Source organism: Odontesthes bonariensis, chromosome 13, assembly GCF_027942865.1.
Source record: "Odontesthes bonariensis isolate fOdoBon6 chromosome 13, fOdoBon6.hap1, whole genome shotgun sequence".
Lineage (NCBI taxonomy): Eukaryota > Metazoa > Chordata > Actinopteri > Atheriniformes > Atherinopsidae > Odontesthes > Odontesthes bonariensis.
In genome coordinates, this window is record NC_134518.1 from 37,611,052 (window position 1) to 37,632,132 (window position 21,081).

Below are 21,081 nucleotides of genomic sequence, written 5' to 3' on the forward strand. Positions count from 1 at the left end.
ACACAGCCCTGCTCTGGTCCAGATGTTTCTTCTTCTTCGTTCAGCTCAGGCTTCCGTCGTCCATCTCTCATCAGTTTTGAGACATTTTTAAGTTTAGATTTGGAATCTTTTCCAGGCTGTTTGCCTTTTCTCTGCGGTTTTATGTCCAATCAGACAGACTGAACGCTGAAGGAAACAGGTGTGAAATAAGCCGTGTTGTGTGGGACGGACGCAGTGTTTAATGTTAGACGAGGCCCGGCTCGCCGCTGACTCTGCGAGCGTTTAAAGTTGTTTTTGTCCGGTTAGATTTCTCAGGTTTATCAGGTTTAAATGACTGGAATCAGACAGACGTTACAGCCACAGCTCTGATTGGTGGAGACGTGTTGATGTTTATGTGACTGCATCCTGACTGCCTGCTTCCCGCTCAGATATCTGACGCCTTTCATCTGACCGTAACTCGGCTTTCAGGAGCAAATGGAACTTATTTGGAGTTATTGGCGTGTTCGGATCGGGCGAGTGAGGGTTAATGAGGACGGCGGCCGCGGCGTCTCTTCTTCTTCGTGTGTTTGGTGGCTGAGCGATGATTGAAGGCTGGATATAAAGCAGATCAATAAGCAGCTCGGCGGCGGCCGGCGCCTCGCGGCCACTTGACAAGCAGCAAAAGAAATCAGCGCGTGTCAGACCTCCGGCGGCGGGGCCGGCGCCGCGCTGACCTGCATCAATCAGGCCGCCGCTCGCCGTGAGATGGAATCTGCTGCCTATTTCAAATGATCAGTGTAATCCACCGGGCCATCACCGCGGCGACGGAGAGGTAAAGGTGAGCAGGGACCCCCCGGCCCCCCGGAGGGGGCAGGTTTCATCTCCGGCTGGTAAATGTGAGAGAAGAGGAGAGATGGAAACAGCTGGAGGGGGGGTCACTCTCACCTGACCTCTGACCTCTGACCTCTGACCTCTGACCTCTGTGGGTTCAGAACACAGAGGACATATTTTAATGTTGGTCCGGTTCTGCTGAAACTCGGACCTGGAAGCAGAACCGGGTCGGCTCTCAGTAACTGATCGTTCAGATGATCAGCGTCCTCAGAACCGGCGATAATTAACTCAATAAACATAAACTACATTTATTTATTGATTTAATAATTTCTTTATGATCTATTTACAAATTATAAATGTATTTGTTTCTGTATTTTTGTTTATTTTATAAAATATTTTTAATTAAATCAGTTTTTTATATAATTTACTGTTAATTTTTTAGATGAAAACTCACTTTATCTGAATTCTTATTTTTTCTATCATTTTTCTGCATATTGACGTATTTATCGAGCGTTTCTGTAGTTTTTCTTAAACTCTGAATTATTAGTTTTTGCTCTTTTTTGTGTCTTGTTCTCGTGTTTTACTTTCATTTCTTTGCTCTTTCTGCTGCGTTTTGAAGTCTTTTTCTCAGCTGCTATCACCTCGCGTGGAAGCGTTCTGTCGTCCTCTGGCGTTCCTTTTACTCGGTTCAGAAGAAAAAATCTCATTTTATTCGTAAAGTTTTCTTATCTTTGCATTTCAGCACTTTTTAAACTTTTAAACAAATTTTTTCTTTTCTTCTTCTTCTTCACTTTCTGCTGTTTTTGGCTGATTCCGGCTGCGTTTGACGGATCAGGCTGTCTCTGACATCATTAATCACGCCGGAGCTTTTCACTCCTCGCTCGTCTCCTCGCCACTCGTCTCCTCGCTCATCTCCTCGCTCATCTCCTCGCTCGTCTCCTCGCCACTCGTCTCCTTGCCTCTCGTCTCCTCGCTCATCTCCTCGCCGCTCGTCTCCTCGCTCGTCTCCTCGCTCGTCTCCTCGCTCGTCTCCTCGCCCCTCGTCTCCTCTCATGCCCCCCCCCTCTCGGCAGTCACTTAGTCGCCTGAGAGCAGAGCGTGGCGATCAGCAGGACGCCGCCCGAGCGTTTGATCACTTTCACAGCCGGTGAAGAGCAGCAACCAGAGAGAGGGCGATAAATACTTGATTAAATATCTAAAGAATCCCGTCTGGCCTCCTCCTGAGGAGCAGCAGAGAGCGGCGGCCGGCTCGCTCAGAGCAGCAGCGCAGGAAAATCAATACAAATTACGATGGAGAAAGTGGCACTGATGCCTGGAATTGCAGCATATGTTTACACTAAATCAGGCAATCTGTCTTCATGTGGGTTGTAATGTGTGGGGCGGGGGGGCAGCGGGGGGGCGGCAGGGTGGGCAGGAGGGGCAGGAGGGGGCGGGGGGGGTCAGGGTTCGCCCCGCCAGCCGCCACTCTCCAATTACCCCGGCTCTTAGCGGGGAGGCAGCCGGTATTGATTGGCTGGGAGGAGCGCGGGGCCCTGCAGGCAGCCAATGAGGCGCTGGGGTCAGAGGGCGGCCGGATTTTAATAAGACAAAGTAATGGGCTTAATATCTGCAGGGCGGGCGAGCCTGAGCGGCCGCTCCAAGGTTCATTAAAAGCTTCTTTCAGCCTCCGTCTGAGGCCTCCTCCTCCTCTTCTTCTTCTTCTTCTTCTTCTTCTTCTTCACACGGTCTGCGTCCTCCCGAGGTCTCACCGCCGTCCTGACGTCTGGTTATAATCTCATTTTTATATCCTGTTTATTTACTGGTTAAACAGTTTATAACCTGTTTATAAACAGGTTATAAACAGGTTATAAACAGCAGATTTTAGTCCTGACTGACCCTGAAACCTTCCTCATCTGCCTGTTCATTTATTAAAATAATAATTCAGCTCAGCAGAAAGTTTCCGTCCTCTTCCTTGTGTGGGATAGAAAAAGTTGATCTCCTGGTGGTGCCTGAATCGGGCTCCTGAGGCCCCCCCCCCTCTCAGGCTAAATGGGTTTTTTATTCTATTGCAGCAGCTCCCCTGGAGCCGCTCACTTGTTTTATAAGTTGGGACGTATGTACGCCGCTGCATTATCCCCCATTCATCCTCTGCTGCTCCGCATCCTCCCAAAAAGTCTCTCTGGGATCCCACAATGAATCCGTCTCTCGTTCAGAGGTAATGGATTCAGGCCGCCGCCGCCGCTTCCTCTCGGGGAGGCGGCGGCGGCGGGGGCGGCGTCCCTCAGCACTCTGTCACCCTTCACATCTCATCCCCACCCCAGTCGCAGCCTGAAAGCCCCTTTTTCTCCGCTTGAAACGGGCTCCGACAAATTCGATTTAGCAGCTCGCCGCGGCCCGTTCCCGGGGAAGAAAACAAATATTGTTATAATGGTAATAACATCTATTTGGAGCGCCGGCGACAAACGGTGGCGGGGCCCTTTGAAGGAGACCCCTCTGTGCCGCCGTACGGCCGCCTTATTCTTATTCATGAAAGCCGCGGTTATGCATATTAGCGCAAACTAGCTATTCTACTCGCCGGCGTTTGGAGTGTCAATCATCCTTACAGGATACAAGAGCCAACGGTGACAAAAGCCGAGTGGGCAACACCGGCTGACAAATTGTCCCCAAAGTCAAATTTGACAGCCTTTTATGATTAATGGGCTTGATTATGGAGAAGTATCTCCCTGAACTCATTTCCGGGTGTTTCTCCAGCAGCTCAGAGGAGGAGGAGGAAGAGAAAGAGGAGGAGGAAGAGGAGGAGGAGGAGAAAGAGGAGGAGGAGGAGGAGGAGGAGGAGGAGGAGGAGAAAGAGGAGGAGGAGGAGGAGGAGGAGGAGGAAGGCTGATTGTTTGGAGGGAAAGAAAAGCTCAGAGGAGGCAGCTTGGATTGAATTAGCAGAGCTGGAGTCTCACTTGAGAAACAGCAGCAGCCTCAGCGCTAGTGGGTTAGCGTTAGCTGCTAACAAGAGATCCTCCTGTCAAGGGATCCGTTAGATCCAGGATCCGTTAGATCCAGGATCTGTTAGATCCAGGATCTGTTATATCCCGGATCTGTTTGATCCAGGATCTGTTTGATTCAGGATCTGTTATATCCAGGATCTGTTATATCCAGGATCTGTTATATCCCGGATCTGTTTGATCCAGGATCTGTTATATCCAGGATCTGTTAGATCCAGGATCTGTTATATCCAGGATATGTTTGATCCAGGATCTGTTTGATCCAGGATCTGTTATATCCAGGATATGTTTCATCCAGGATCTGTTTGATCCAGGATCTGTTATATCCAGGATATGTTTGATCCAGGATCTGTTTGATCCAGGATCTGTTATATCCAGGATCTGTTATATCCAGGATCTGTTATATCCAGGATCTGTTTGATCCAGGATCTGTTTGATCCAGGATCTGTTTGATCCAGGATATGTTTGATCCAGGATCTGTTTGATCAGGATCTGTTATATCCAGGATCTGTTTGATCCAGGATATGTTTGATCCAGGATCTGTTTGATCCAGGATCTGTTATATCCAGGATATGTTTCATCCAGGATCTGTTTGATCCAGGATCTGTTATATCCAGGATATGTTTGATCAGGATCTGTTATATCCAGGATCTGTTATATCCAGGATCTGTTTGATCCAGGATCTGTTTGATCCAGGATCTGTTTGATCCAGGATCTGTTTGATCCAGGATCTGTTATATCCAGGATCTGTTATATCCAGGATCTGTTATATCCAGGATCTGTTTGATCCAGGATCTGTTTGATCCAGGATATGTTTGATCCAGGATCTGTTTGATCCAGGATATGTTTCATCAGGATCTGTTTGATCAGGATCTGTTTGATCCAGGATCTGTTTGATCCAGGATATGTTTGATCCAGGATCTGTTTGATCAGGATCTGTTTGATCCAGGATCTGTTATATCCAGGATCTGTTTGATCCAGGATCTGTTTGATCCAGGATCTGTTTGATCCAGGATATGTTTGATCCAGGATCTGTTTGATCAGGATCTGTTTGATCAGGATCCAGCTGCTTTCATTGGCCACTGAATATGATCACTTCCAGGTGAAAACAGGACAGAAAGAAGCTTTGGTCTTTAAGAACTAAAGTGTTAATATTTCCCAACATGAGCTCTCAGTTCACATCAGATATTTTGAAATAGTTTGATAAACTGGTAAAAATAAGAAAGTTTTTCAGCTCAGCAGACAATCCAACCTTCATCAAAGCACCGTTTTTGTTTTAATGACAGAGTGACTTATTTAGTTTCCTGTTTAGACTTTCATCCTTGTTGAATCATGACTCAGTTTTTAGAGCCTGTAAAATGTCACCGAAACACACAAATACCGACTGCCAAAAGATGCAAAAATGCAGATGCAGATGCAGACAGATGCAAACAGATGCAGACAGATGCAAACAGATGCAGACAGATGCAGACAGATGCAAACAGATGCAAACAGATGCAGACAGATGCAGACAGATGCAAACAGATGCAGACAGATGCAAACAGATGCAGACAGATGCAGACAGATGCAGACAGATGCAAACAGATGCAGACAGATGCAAACAGATGCAGACAGATGCAGACAGATGCAGACAGATGCAAACAGATGCAGACAGATGCAGACAGATGCAAACAGATGCAAACAGATGCAGACAGATGCAGACAGATGCAAACAGATGCAGACAGATGCAGACAGATGCAAACAGATGCAAACAGATGCAGACAGATGCAGACAGATGCAAACAGATGCAGACAGATGCAGACAGATGCAAACAGATGCAAACAGATGCAGACAGATGCAGACAGATGCAAACAGATGCAGACAGATGCAAACAGATGCAGACAGATGCAAACAGATGCAGACAGATGCAGACAGATGCAAACAGATGCAGACAGATGCAGACAGATGCAGACAGATGCAGACAGATGCAAACAGATGCAGACAGATGCAAACAGATGCAGACAGATGCAGACAGATCCAGACAGATGCAAACAGATGCAAACAGATGCAGACAGATGCAAACAGATGCAGACAGATGCAAACAGATGCAGACAGATGCAGACAGATGCAGACAGATGCAGACAGATGCAAACAGATGCAGACAGATGCAAACAGATGCAGACAGATGCAGACAGATCCAGACAGATGCAAACAGATGCAAACAGATGCAGACAGATGCAGACAGATGCAGACAGATGCAGACAGATGCAGACAGATGCAGATGCAGACAGATGCAGACAGATGCAAACAGATACAGACAGATGCAGACAGATGCAGACAGATGCAAACAGATGCAGACAGATGCAAACAGATACAGACAGATGCAGACAGATGCAGACAGATGCAAACAGATGCAAACAGATGCAGACAGATGCAGACAGATGCAAACAGATGCAGACAGATGCAGACAGATGCAAACAGATGCAGACAGATGCAAACAGATGCAGACAGATGCAGACAGATGCAAACAGATGCAGACAGATGCAGACAGATGCAAACAGATGCAGACAGATGCAGATGCAGACAGAGGCAGACAGATGCAGATACAGACAGATGCAAACAGATGCAGACAGATGCAGACGGATGCAGATGCAGTCAAATGCAAACAGATGCAGACAGATGCAGACAGATGCAGACAGATGCAGACAGATGCAGATGCAGACAGATGCAGACAGATGCAGATGCAGACAAATGCAAACAGATGCAGACAGATGCAGACAGATGCAGACAGATGCAGACAGATGCAGATATATGCAGATGCAGACAGATGCAGACAGATGCAGATATATGCAGATGCAGACAGATGCAGATACAGACAGATGCAGACAGATGCAGACAGATTAAAACAGATGCAAACAGATGCAGACAGATGCTAACAGATGCAGATGCAGACAGATGCAGACAGATGCAGATGCAGACAGATGCAAACAGATGCAGACAGATGCAAACAGATGCTAACAGATGCAGATGCAGGCAGATGCAGATGCAGACAGATGCAGATGCAGACAGATGCAGATGCAGACAGATGCAAACAGATGCAGACAGATGCAAACAGATGCTAACAGATGCAGATGCAGACAGATGCAGACAGATGCAGATGCAGACAGATACAAACAGATGCTAACAGATGCAGATGCAGATGCAGACAGATGCAGACAGATGCAGATGCAGACAGATACAAACAGATGCTAACAGATGCAGCTGCAGACAGATGCAGATGCAGACAGATGCAAACAGATGCTAACAGATGCAGATGCAGGCAGATGCAGACAGATGCAGATGCAGACAGATGCAAACAGATGCAAACAGATGCAGATGCAGACAGATGCAAACAGATGCAGATGCAAACAGATGTAGACAGATTCAGACAGATGCAGATGAAGACAGATGCAAACAGATGCAGATGCAGGCAGATGCAGATGCAAACAGATGCAGACAGATGCAGACAGATGCAGATAGATGCAGATGCAGACAGATGCAAACAGATGCTAACAGATGCAGATGCAGGCAGATGCAGACAGATGCAGACAGATGCAAACAGATGCTAACAGATGCAGATGCAGGCAGATGCAGACAGATGCAGGCAGATTCAGACAGATGCAAACAGATGCAGATGCAGGCAGATGCAGACAGATGCAAACAGATGCAGACAGATGCAGACAGATGCAGGCAGATGCAAACAGATGCAGACAGATGCAGATGCAGGCAGATGCAGACAGATGCAAACAGATGCAGACAGATGCAGACAGATGCAAACAGATGCAGACAGATGCAGATGCAGACAGATACAAACAGATGCAGACAGATGCAGACAGATGCAGATGCAGACAGATGCAAACAGATGCAGATGCAGGCAGATGCAGACAGATGCAAACAGATGCAAACAGATGCAGACAGATGCAGGCAGATGCAGACAGATGCAAACAGATGCAGACAGATGCAGACAGATGCAAACAGATGCAGACAGATGCAAACAGATGTAGACAGATGCAAACAGATGCAGATGCAGACAGATGCAGACAGATGCAAACAGATGCAGATGCAAACAGATGCAAATGCAGACAGATGCAGACAGATGCAGATGCAGACAGATGCAAACAGATACAAACAGATGCAGACAGATGCAGACAGATGCAGATGCAGACAGATGCAAACAGATGCAGATGCAGACAGATGCAAACAGATACAAACAGATGCAGACAGATGCAGACAGATGCAGATGCAGACAGATGCAAACAGATGCAGATGCAGACAGATGCAGACAGATGCAAACAGATGCAGACAGATGCAGACAGATGCAGACAGATGCAGACAGATGCAAACAGATGCAGACAGATGCAGACAGATGCAGACAGATGCAGATGCAGACAGATGCAGACAGAGACAGATGCAGATGCAGACAGATGCAGACAGATGCAGATGCAGACAGATGCAAACAGATGCAGATGCAGACAGATGCAGACAGATGCATACAGATGCAAACAGATGCAGATGCAGACAGATGCAGATGCAGACAGATGCAAACAGATGCAGACAGATGCAGACAGATGCAAACAGATGCAGATGCAGACAGATGCAAACAGATGCAGACATATGCAAACAGATGCAAACAGATGCAGACAGATGCAGACAGATGCAGATGCAGACAGATGCAGACAGATGCAGACAGATGCAGACAGATGCAGACAGATGCAGACAGATGCAAACAGATGCAGACAGATGCAGATGCATACAGATGCAGATGCAGACAGATGCAGATGCAGACAGATGCAGACAGATGCAAACAGATGCAGACAGATGCAGACAGATGCAGACAGATGCAGACAGATGCAGACAGATGCAAACAGATGCATACAGATGCAGATGCAGACAGATGCAGATGCAGACAGATGCAGACAGATGCAGACAGATCCAAACAGATGCAGACAGAGACAGATGCAGATGCAGACAGATGCAAACAGATGCAGACAGAGACAGATGCAGATGCAGACAGATGCAGACAGATGCAGATGCAGACAGATGCAAACAGATACAGACAGATGCAGACAGATGCAAACAGATGCAGATGCAGATAGATGCAGACAGATGCAGATACAGACAGATGCAGACAGATGCAAACAGATGCAGATGCAGACAGATGCAGACAGATGCAGACAGATGCAGACAGAGACAGATGCAGATGCAGACAGATGCAGACAGATGCAGACAGATGCAGATGCAGACAGATGCAGACAGAGACAGATGCAGACAGATGCAGACAGATGCAGACAGATGCAGACAGATGCAGACAGATGCAGATGCAGACAGATGCAGACAGATGCAGACAGATGCAGACAGATGCAGACAGATGCAGACAGATGCAGACAGATGCAGACAGAGACAGATGCAGACAGATGCAGACAGATGCAGACAGATGCAGACAGATGCAGACAGATGCAGACAGATGCAGATGCAGACAGATGCAGACAGATGCAGACAGATGCAGACAGATGCAGATGCAAACAGATCCAGACAGATGCAGACAGATGCAGACAGATGCAGACAGATGCAGACAGATGCAGACAGATGCAGATGCAGACAGATGCAGACAGATGCCGATGCAGACAGATGCAGACAGATGCAGACAGATGCAGATGCAGACAGATGCAGACAGATGCAAACAGATGCAGATGCAGACAGATGCAAACAGATGCAGATGCAGACAGAGACAGATGCAGATGCAAACAGATGCAGATGCAGACAGAGACAGATGCAGATGCAGACAGATGTGCGGACCCGGCGTGCGTTGGCCCGCCGTCTCTAACCACCGCTCTCTCTCTGTCCCGCAGCCTTGAACGAGCCCACCATCGACTACGGCTTCCAGAGGCTACAGAAGGTCATCCCTCGCCACCCCGGGGACCCCGAGAGGTTACCAAAGGTCAGTACAGACGAGCCGTTGAGTCGGCGCCGGGGGTCGGGGGGTCAGAGGTCAGACTCCAGGCCTGGGGCTGAGTCTTTGTGGAGTCCGGCAGGTACGACCCAGAATGCACCTGTCAGTCAGAGCTGCTGCTGATCAGGCGGCTTAATGAGGTCGCAGCCGTTTGTCCCTCTGTGGCCGCCGTAGCCAAACCTGCACCGAACCGGAGCCGCCTGGTTGGGTTTGTTGCTCCGTGCACTGTTGGCGCCGTCCGGCTCTGCTCGCCGCCAGCAGGCCAGATTACTCCTGGAAACAGCTGTTTGTGCGAGGAGGAGGAACATTTCTGACAGTTTGAGGCAGTCGATGTATTTATTGATCAGGACGAGCAGCATGAATGTGACTGAGAGCTTCAGACCTGAGCTGCTGATGGTTTAATCTGAGCAGGAAAACCTTTAAATTCATAAAAACAAATCATTCTGGACCCCAGGAGGAGCAGTGGGATCCAATTAAGCAGATAAACAAATCCCTGAAATTAAAAAAAAAAAAAACGACGTCATTAAAGACACGAAACGCAGAAATCTGATTTCTATTAGTTTATTCTGGGTTCCACAACCGATCCAAACCGGTCCGAACTGGTTCAAATCAAAATCAAATTTATTTATATAGCACATTTCATGTACAAACAATTCAAAGTGCTTCACATGAAATAAAAGCATTGCAGCAGGGAGTGGGAGAAGCATTAAAATACATAAAAAAGGATATAAAGAGAAACAAATAAAATCATTTAAAATTAAAACTGGTCCAAACCGGACCAAGCCGGTCCAAGCCGGTCCAAACTGGTCCAAGCCGGTCCAAGCCGGTCCAAACTGGTCCAAACTGGTCCAAGCCGGTCCGAACCGGTCCAAACTGGTCCAAACCGGTCCGAGCCTGTCCAAACTGGTCCGAACCGGTCCAAGCTGGTCCAAACTAGTCTGAACCGTTCTGAGCCGGTCCAAACTGGTCCAAACTGGTCCAAACTGGTCCAAGCCAGTCCAAGCCGGTCCAAACTGGTTCAAACCGGTCCGAGCCTGTCCAAACTGGTCCGAACCGGTCCAAGCTGGTCCAAACTAGTCCGAACCGTTCTGAGCCGGTCCAAACTGGTCCGAACCGGTCCAATGGTCGCTGTAATCCTTTGGAAAACGACGATGCTTATTCATAGACACCCTGACTGATCAGGAGCTGATCAGAACAGCCAGTCGGGTTTCATGTTTCATGAAGCTGCAGCGGCTCGGTTCTGTAAAAGCAGCTTTGTGCTCAGCTGCTGTTTGAATAAAGTTTGAACTGGAGCCGACGGCAGGTCGGTTTATTCTGATCAGAATCACTGAGGATAACACAGCAGCATTATTATTTCACACCGAGCTGCTTCTGATAACACGATGTTACGTAATCTGATCAATATTTATCCTGCTAACAGTGATCAGTGATCGGCTCCACCGGAGTCAGAGAACCAGAACAGTTTGGATCGAGTAAAGAACTGCAGCCAAACCTCCGACATAAGAAGCTCTTTAGTTTCCAGAACTTTTACACATGAAAATGTTTTTTATGGGGACTTTAAACCGTGTTTTGTTGCTTTTACAACTTTAACAACAACTATTTCCAACTCTTTGCATCATCGTCCTCGTCGCTGACGCTAAGCTGTCTGCAGCAGAAGCTCTTACAGATAACATAATAATGATACAAACGCTTTGAATTATGAACTAAACCAACAAAAATCATTTCTAAGAACAAGAATAGTCAGTCATCAGACAATCAGCAGTTTTCAGGATTACACTTTTTTTTTGGTCAGTGGGACCAACAGTTTTCTTGTTTTCTCAGTTTTCTTTTACATAATAAAGGTTTATTATTGCTGTTATATAAATGTGAAGTAATTACTTCTGAATTAATTATATTGAAAGGGAAAAAAACAGTGAACTTTTTTCTGGTGTTTAAATGTTTTTATAATTCACGGGTCAGAAATGACCCATAAGACAATCTTTGTACCCTAGTGGTGTACAGCCCACATGGAGACATAAACAAAAAGAAAGTGTGACTTTTTCTAATGATGGGGTCCCTTTAGGAAATGTCAAAATTTAAATTTCAAGTTGGAAAAAGATAGTTTAAGGTGTTTTTTCTACAGCTAAACATGGTGGTGGCTCACTTTGGACCCGTAAGACAACAGAAAGGGTTAAGAGCCTGAGTGGTGGAATCAGGACGCTGGGTCCAGCGTTCAGGCAGACATTGGTATGCACACCCAGCAGCAGCGAGCAGCCGTGCAGCCGTCAGGTGTCCCGGTCCGTGTGAGGAGATTATTCCGTCTGCAGCCGGCCGCGAGCAGCCTAACTGAGGCAGATCCTCCGAGGCGGCGGGCGGCGCCGGCCGGCGGCGGGCGTCAGATGGTTCCTGACACTCCAAAGCAGCTGCCAAATTGAAACCATTTATCAAAATCTGACATCGGAGATCCAGTCACCAAAAAAGCAGTTTATTTGTAAATTGATACTAATAGCGAGCACACATTGTCTGCCCCCTTTGATGGCCTGATTTACAGCCAGAGTGGAGCGCCAGGCGCCCCGTTTAAATATTTATTTATTCAGGAGAAAACTCAATAAGACCGCCGCTCTCCGCTCCTCTCAGGCGCTCTGAGCCGAGCGGCGTGGCAGCCGGAGGAAAAACGCTGCCGGCGAGGAGCTGACAGCGCGGCGTGTTGCCGCGGCCGACCAGCGACGGGTTAACTGGCGCTGTCACTTCTCCTTTGTTTTCACCTGCAGCCGCTGCTCTGCAGCCGGGATGGAGAAAGATGTCCGGACAGGCGGCGCGACACCAAACAGATTGATTCGTTGTAGGCGTCAGGTGGACGATTATGGGCGCAGCATGTGGGGACAGAAGGTTAACCCGGGCAGGAAGGCCTATATGGAAACCTGATGCAGAAAAACCTGCATCATTAAGATGCAAAACTGCTGCAAAAAACTGCATTTTTTAACATCAATTTTTATCATTAAGATGGAAAACTGCTCTGAAATGTACACATTTACTGGTATGGAAAGAGGAAAACTGTTAGCCGAGCTGATTAAGCGTAGATTTGCTGACATAAGTTAAAGTTTAAAATAGCTTCTTTACTCCTCCTGAAGAGCAAAAAGCAGATGAGATCTGGTTGAAATCAATTTCAGCCCAATCACAAACAGCAACATCAAGCAGAACTAGCTTTGTGTTTACATTTTTAGTCCAAATCAGTCAATAGACATCAGGGGCTAATAGTAGCTTCTGAGAGAAGTGCTAACATCAGGCACTTTAAGATATTAGTGTAATTTGCAACGTTTTGCCTAATCTCTGCAAATAAAAGCAAACTTTTTGTTAGCTACAGAGCTAACATTGTTCAGGTGTTTCACATGTAGCATTAAGTCAAGCAAAATCATTTTTCAAGCTAACTCTACAATTTATGCTAACTCTATGCTAACAGGACCCACAGGCTAAAATGTACCAACTTGTTTTAAAGATTAGCCTTACTTCGTATGAACACTCTTGAATTAACATTTAAAAATGATAAAATGTTAAAACAAAGTTTTTGAGAATCTTGAATTGTTACATTTGTTTTATACAACTGCTAGCATCCTGTTAGCAGTGGTATGTAGCAGCTAGCAAGTTGACATTAGGTAAAAATAGCCTATTTGTGTTTCGCAGCTTCAATAGTTGTCATTGTTGTGAAAATGTAAACTTCACATTACATAGCTTCAGGTGAATTAATCGGATAATTAGTGTTAACTACGAAACTAAGATTATTTTGTAAACCAGTGGGCTTGTTAGCCATCTTGTTAGCTAAGTCGGATGAAAGCTAACTTTTAGCCTGACTCAATTTCAGAGTGAAAAAGAGACCAATTCCGTCCATTTTATTTTCATTTTATTCATTTTCTATACCCACTTTATCCTAAACTAAAGCTAATAGTATAGTATAAATAGCATAACAACAAAGAACAAACAGTAAAGCTCTCATAGCCAAAGTAATCAGACATATGGTTTTATATATCATCTTTTTAACCTGTTTTCATCACTGATTTATCTGCTTGTGATTTTCTTGATCATAAAAGTAAAAAAGGAGAAAGATATCCATTACAATGTTTTGTCAATGCTCCTAAAACCTAAAACCATATTCGGTTTATTGAACAGAAAGCTCCGGCGCTAGCTTTGCTAACACAACAGTGTTTCTGCACCTGTTTGTAAACAGAAGGTTGGTATGATGCAGGTCGTCTCCGGCTTCACGTCCTCTCAGTCTGCTGGACGAACACCGAGGTGTCCACTTGCAGCCAGACTGGAAATGAAATTAGAGGCCTGAATCTGATCCAGGAGAAACCCCCGCGGTCATCAGCGACCAGTTGGCCTCACAGCCCGTCAGAAACTGACCGTTTTTATGGTGGAACTCGTCTCCTCATCAGAGCTATAAACAAATATCCCTCATTTAGAAAAGCACAGAAGAAGAAATTCAGTATATGGCTGTGTTCGAAACCACCTACTTCCCCTACTACTCCTACTAACTTTAACTTTTTTTAAGTTCCTGGATGCATACTAGATTCTCCGAAATGTTGGGTATGCATCATGAGGTTACTACTCATACTCAAACTACCCAAGATGCAACGTAACGTGACGTCGCCGATCGTCATTTCCTGTCAAAACGGCAGTTTCAAGCTAGCTACAACGAGGGTAGGTTCACTTTCTGTTTTCAAAACAAAAGCACCAAATGTATGGTAATGGCTTTCCCTATGATAAAAGGCAACGGGTATTTTATTTTGTGAAAATAACAGGAAGTGCGTTAGCTCACTGCGGCTAGCTTTAGTAGCGCCGAATTCGTGGGAACAAAATAGTAAACAGCCGGTATTTTGTCAGGTTTTCAACACGTTGGGGATCTAAACGGCTACTTTCTCACCTGAAAATGTTTCAAATGTTGCTAAAGTTTACAGAGTTTAGAGCTTAAGGGAAATCAGCTTCAGGCCGGCTGATTTCGGCTCGGGCAGGAGCCAAATGCATTGTGGGTAAACGCTCTGCATACTGTCTGATCCATGAGTAGGGCTGTGTTTGAAACCGCATACTGCATACTACATACTGCATACTACATACTGCATACTGCATACTACATACTCATCGATACTACCCTCGTTGTAGCTAGCTTGAAACTACCGTTTTGACAGGAAATGACGATCGGCGACGTCACGTCACGTTGCATCTTGGGTAGTTTGAGTATGAGTAGTAACCTCATGATGCATACCCAACATTTAGGAGAATCTAGTATGCATCCAGGAACTTCTGCTTACTCAAACTCGCATACTAACTCAAAAAGTGAGTATGAGTAGTAGGAGTAGTATGCGGTTTGGAACACAGCCTGTGTCTGAGGAATGAATAAAAGGATTGAGTTAATTTTGTAAACTGTTTAAGGCTGAAGGCTCAGAGCCAGTTGAACAACATTAATGATTTCTTTGTAATAACGAACCTTCTGGAAACTGAACAGAGGGAAACGCCGCCGCCACCATCGGCTGCTGAAAACTGGAACTTTGGTCCTTTTCCCTCTGCTCATGATTCCTGAACCGTAAGGTTGGAGATTAAACGTGTTTGGCGTGTTGCGCGTGCACCTTTTAGCTCTGATCATTGACCCCCATCCGGACTCGCGGGGGGCACCCGTCCGTTCGGGGGGTTATTAATTCCAGCCCACTTCATGAATGAGGAGATTTTTCCGGCGTTCATTGAGAATAATGAGCAATATTCCATTCATGAGCTGAATTTCAATCCGTTTCCTCTGAATGGAATTAAGCCCACACCATGTCCCACTTCGTCTGAATCGCTCCGGCTAATCTGGCGATCCGGCGGCTCCTCCCCCTCCTCCTGCTGCAGGTCCATCCATATTTTAGTGAGATCAGCGGGGCGGCGGCTGTATCTGTAGCTCTGCTCGGGGTGATTTATCATTGTTAAGGCCGCTGTCTGATGGCTTCTCCTCCAGGGTCACGCTGATCCCTGTTCGCCTCGCACCTCCTCAAACCACCGAGTCGGCCCCCCGTAATTAAGCCCCAAGAAACCGTCGGAAGAAAATAGAAAAAGGAGCGAGAGAGAGAGAGAGAGAGGGAGGAAAAAAAGGAAGAACATGTCAAGAGATGGACAGAAGAAGGGCAAGGGCACGGAGGCCCCGAGCGTACAGCCTCCGAGAGGCTTCTCCCTGGTTTTTAGGGAGGAAATAATCCAGACTGAAGCCAGAAAATTCTGTTTATTTGGAGGGAAATGGGTCAGATTTATATGGAAGCCCGTTTCCGCCACTTAATAAAGATAAATTTAGAAATACTATCTCATAATTATGACTTACTATCTCATAATTTTGATTTACTATCTCATAATTTTGACAGTATCTCATAATTTCGATTTAGTATCTCATAATTTCGACTTAGTTTCTCATAATTTTGACTTAGTATCTCATAATTTCGACTTAGTTTCTCATAATTTCGACTTAGTTTCTCATAATTTCGACTTAGTTTCTCATAATTTCGACTTAGTATCTCATAATTATGAGATAGTATTTCTAAATTTATTTTTATTAAGTGGCGGAAACGGGCTTCCATAGCTTCAGCTGTGGTTAAACGTAATTTATCTTACCGTGAAATGTTTACAATCCGTACATCATCTGACGTGGAGGAAATGCTGCTTTTGTTCAGGTTTTTCTGTTTTAAAGTATTTATAAAAAGAGCTGCCAGCAGATCGCGGGAATCAAACGGATTTAAGATCGATCAGAAAAAGGTTCTGATGTACAAGAACAACAGAACATTAACCGTAATGTTAAACAGATTTATGAGCCTGACACAACAAAGTCCGACAGCTACTAAATCACCGAGATGACCTGAGCAGCACGGGGCCCAAGGGCCCCGGAGATCTGGGGGCCCCTGGTCCAGAGCCCCAGAACACATGTAGGTAAATTAATCAAGCAGTATGCAAATCACATGCACAGTCATGTGATACGTTCTGGGTATTTTTATAAAAATAGTCACAGTCTGTATATTAGAATAAACACATTTATTAAATTACTGCCTCACGGAGACGCAAAACTGTGAAAAAGAGACGAAAAATGACAATAAAACGAGTTCAGAGACAGTTCAAAGGTTGATGAACAGAAGAAAAACTCATTTGATTTATTTTCTGGCTAAGATATGTGATTTTTCTATTTAATTACAAGAAAAATAAAAGCAAATTCCAACATTTGAGAAATTTTAAGCTATGAAAAGGAGACAAAAAGTGACTTTAGAAAGTTAGAAATGGCAGAACGTCAGAAGTTGTTAGATTCTCGTATAAAGTAGCTAATTGTTATCAAAACAACATAAAGGGCGACAAATTTCTTAAGTTGTCAACATTGTGTAATTATTATTTAATTATTCTAAGGAGGAACAAATAGTTTTAATCCATGATTTTTACCTAAACTTCCACATGTTTATCATGCTAACTCTAACCAAGAAGTTCGTTGTGCTAAACCTGATCTGTAGTTTTTGATGCTATCCATAATATATATAAATAATATATGCCTAACCTTAACTGAGCAGTTCGTAACATGTAGAACAGCTAAACAATAACTAGAAGTGTCAGTAAATAGTGACAGAATCCTTAAAAGACATTTAAAATCAGTGGTTAAACGGGACTGAAACTCAGTTGTTCTGACTGAGTTAGCATCCGGTTCTGGATTATTTCATGAACCGCGGTCACACTGTTTCCCTCTAAGTTGGAGTTTTTCTGTCCTGTAACACGGAGAAGAAAAACAAAGCATCGAGATCACGTCTGCGGACACAAATCAACAGTTTAAGTTCGGTTTTCATGACTAATGTGTGTGCTGTCGTGAGACCGAGTTAGCTGTTAGTGTCTATAGCTAACAAATAACAAGCTAACATGAAATAAAATGAGCACGTTTGTGCTTAGCAACACCGCTGTTTCCTGTTAAAAGTTAAACACTTAAGTGTTTAAACTTTTCACCGTTCGTGATTTCAAGTGAATTGGAAGAATGTAGGTTAGCTGGGGAGCTAACGTTATTTAGATAACGTGATAGCTTGTTAGCCGTCTTTTTAGCCAAAGTCAAATGAGAAGCTGTTAGCACAAAGACTGTTAGCATAATTTGAGTTGAAAGTGGAATATTAAACAGAACAAAAAAGGGATCTTTGGCCAAATGACTGTCTCCAGGAGGCATTTGTATTTCATTAAAATAAAAAATAAAATAAAAAGAGGCAGAAACTGGAACCTGAACAAAATGAAGTGGTGAGAGTTTTCAGAAACTCTCAGCGGGTTTAATCAGCTCACAGATTCCTGTGAGTTACGGAGCTCCATTGCTGTCCAAAACCCGTCAGAACACAGGCTGCAGTTTATCCAGTTTGAGTAAAACACACTCAGACGTACGGCCCTAAAAGTGGATCAATACTCCGCTGAATTCAGTCCAAAACTAACATGAACGTGTTGTTACGGAGGGACAAGAGACCAGTTATTAAGATGGGACATTAAAAAGCACTGATACATACATACATACATACATATATATGTATTAGAATTGTATTATTTTGAATATTTAACTAATAATCTTGAGATGTTTTACTACGACTGATGTTTTATAAACAATATATTTCTTATTAACTGTTTATTTGTTTATATTAGCATCTTTGCTAATATTTCACCATATTTTATTCAGGCTCTTGTTGATCTGAATTCTATTACTTTTTTCTTTCTATTAGTATTTGTCAGAACTTTTATGGCTTAATATTTTTTGATGGTTTTCCAACATTTTCCCCAAAAATCTGTATTTTGAAATATCAATCAAACATTTTTAATCAATTTCTCAGATATTTTTAGGATTTTTCCGATATTTTTTCTATATATATTTCTATATATTCTGGACTTTCCAGACACTTTAATGATAAAACTAATTGATCGTTTCTTGATCACTTTATTAATATTTTTTCTGATACTTGTATTTTACTCTCAAAGTTATAATTAATTAAAGGTTAAGTTTATTTAATTAAATCCAGTATATTTGAATAAACACTCGTCTGATTGACTCTTGAAGCATCGGCAGCCCGTCGTCCTTCTCTCAGTCATTAACTAAACGCTTTGAACATCTTGGTGTTATTGGCCTGAAGTAAATGATCCAATCAGCAGCCTGGATCTGTGAGCAGTTTCCCGTGTCCACCTCCCCTGCCTCCCCCATCCGTCTCCCTCCATCTGAAGGGAAACACCCAGAGACCCTCAGCACCCCCCCCCCTCTCTGCGAGGTGTGGGTCAGTGATAAGAGATGATGATGATGATAACTGGGAGCCAGTGCATTACCGCATCGATCGGGTCAGGCCTTTCAGCGCCGCTAAAGCGCCCGGCGCTCTGATTGCCGGCACTCGCCCTGACAGGAATCCGATGGCGCTGTCTCTGCGAGTGTGTGTGTGGTTAGTGTGTGTGTGTGGTTAGTGTGTGTGTGTGTGTGGTTAGTGTGTGTGTGGTTAGTGTGTGTGTGTGTGTGGTTAGTGTGTGTGTGTGTGTGGTTAGTGTGTGTGTGTGTGTGTGGTTAGTGTGTGTGTGTGTGGTTAGTGTGTGTGTGTGTGGTTAGTGTGTGGCGTGAAGGGCGTGGCCGGTGGGAGTGTGTGATGGTGTGAATGGAGATGTGGGGCAGCGAGGAGGCAATTAGCTGCTCTGACAGCAGATCCAAGAGCAGCCGGAGAGGCTGAAACTGAATCTGATGCTCCAAAAAACACTGAGAGGAGAGGGGAGGGGAAGGGGGGGGGGGGGGAATATAAAGAAAGGAAAGGAAATAAAAAGAAAGGAAAGGAAATTAATTATGAGGAAAGACAGTGGAAGTAAAGGAACAAGTAGAGGAAGGAAAACAAAGAAAAGGAAGCAAAGAAGCACAAATGGATGCAGCCAATGGCCATTTTGTCTCCAACTGGCTTGTCTCCGGCTTGTTTCCGGCTTGTTTCCGGCTTGTCTCCGGCTTGTTTCCGGCTTGTTTCCGGCTTGTTTCCGGCTTGTCTCCGGCTCGTTTCCGGCTTGTCTCCGGCTCGTTTCCGGCTTGTCTCCGGCTCGTTTCCGGCTTGTCTCCGGCTTGTCTCCGGCTTGTTTCCGGCTTGTTTCCGGCTTGTCTCCGGCTTGTTTCCGGCTTGTTTCCGGCTTGTTTCCGGCTTGTTTCCGGCTTGTCTCCGGCTTGTTTCCGGCTTGTTTCCGGCTTGTCTCCGGCTTGTTTCCGGCTTGTTTCCGGCTTGTCTCCGGCTTGTTTCCGGCTTGTTTCCGGCTTGTCTCCGGCTTGTTTCCGGCTTGTTTCCGGCTCGTTTCTGGCTCGTTTCCAGCTTGTTTATTAATATTCAATTACTCAAAATGTAAAAAGAAGTAGGGAAGGAAGCAAAAAGTTAAACTTCAGCCTCTCAAACAAGAGAGTTTTCTCAGTTTTCTTTCATAAAAAAAATCCAGATCCATCACTTCCTGTGATGATGTGGAGGAAACCCCTGAGGGTGTGTGGCCCCCGGTCAGACGTTCACTTGGACCGTTTTTGGGGAGCTGATCAGGAACAGAGAGGAGTTATTGATCGATGAGGAGCTTCAGCTTTGCTGGGTAGTTGTGGAAGTTAGATCCCCTGATTCACAGATCACAGCGGGCCACAAACCGATGAACGAGCACACACACACTCTCAGTGAGCAGAGGCCTCGGAGGCGTCATTAATTTGAGAAGGCTGTTGTGTCTGTCAGGATCTAATGAAAACACACACAGGAGCTGAAGTACTGTTTGAGTGTGTGTGTGTGTGTGTGTGTGTGTGTGTGTGTGTGAGTGTGTGTGTGTGTGTGTGTGTGACGGGCAGCTGCTGCCTCATGGCGTCTCGCTGCTGCAGCCGAACGAAGGAGACATTAACTAACTTCTGTTTTCTAATGGAGATTAATGAAGCAGGAGGAACACACACACAGTAACACACAGTAACACACTGTAACACACAGTAACACACTGTAACACACTGTAACACACTGTAACACACTGTAACACACACTGTAACACAGTAACACACAGTAACACAGAGTAACACACAGTAACACAGAGTAACACACAGTAACACAGAGTAACACACAGTAACACAGAGTAACACAGAGTAACACACTGTAACACACAGTAACACACTGTAACACACTGTAACACACTGTAACACACACTGTAACACACTGTAACACACAGTAACACACTGTAACACACTGTAACACACTGTAACACACTGTAACACACAGTAACACACTGTAACACACTGTAACACACTGTAACACACACTGTAACACAGTAACACACAGTAACACAGAGTAACACACAGTAACACAGAGTAACACAGAGTAACACACAGTAACACACTGT

General features: G+C 45.0%; 1 protein-coding gene across 2 annotated transcripts in view; it reads left to right on the forward strand.

Annotated features, from left to right (window-relative positions):
* LOC142398062 (transcription factor COE3-like) overlaps positions 1 to 21,081 on the forward strand; it is a 209,725-nt gene that overhangs the window by 152,889 nt on the left and 35,755 nt on the right. For both annotated transcript variants that reach the window (XM_075482026.1, XM_075482027.1), the window contains exon 11: positions 9,632 to 9,720. In XM_075482026.1, the coding sequence (XP_075338141.1) occupies positions 9,632 to 9,720 (89 nt within the window). The remainder of the gene's footprint in view (positions 1 to 9,631; positions 9,721 to 21,081) is intronic.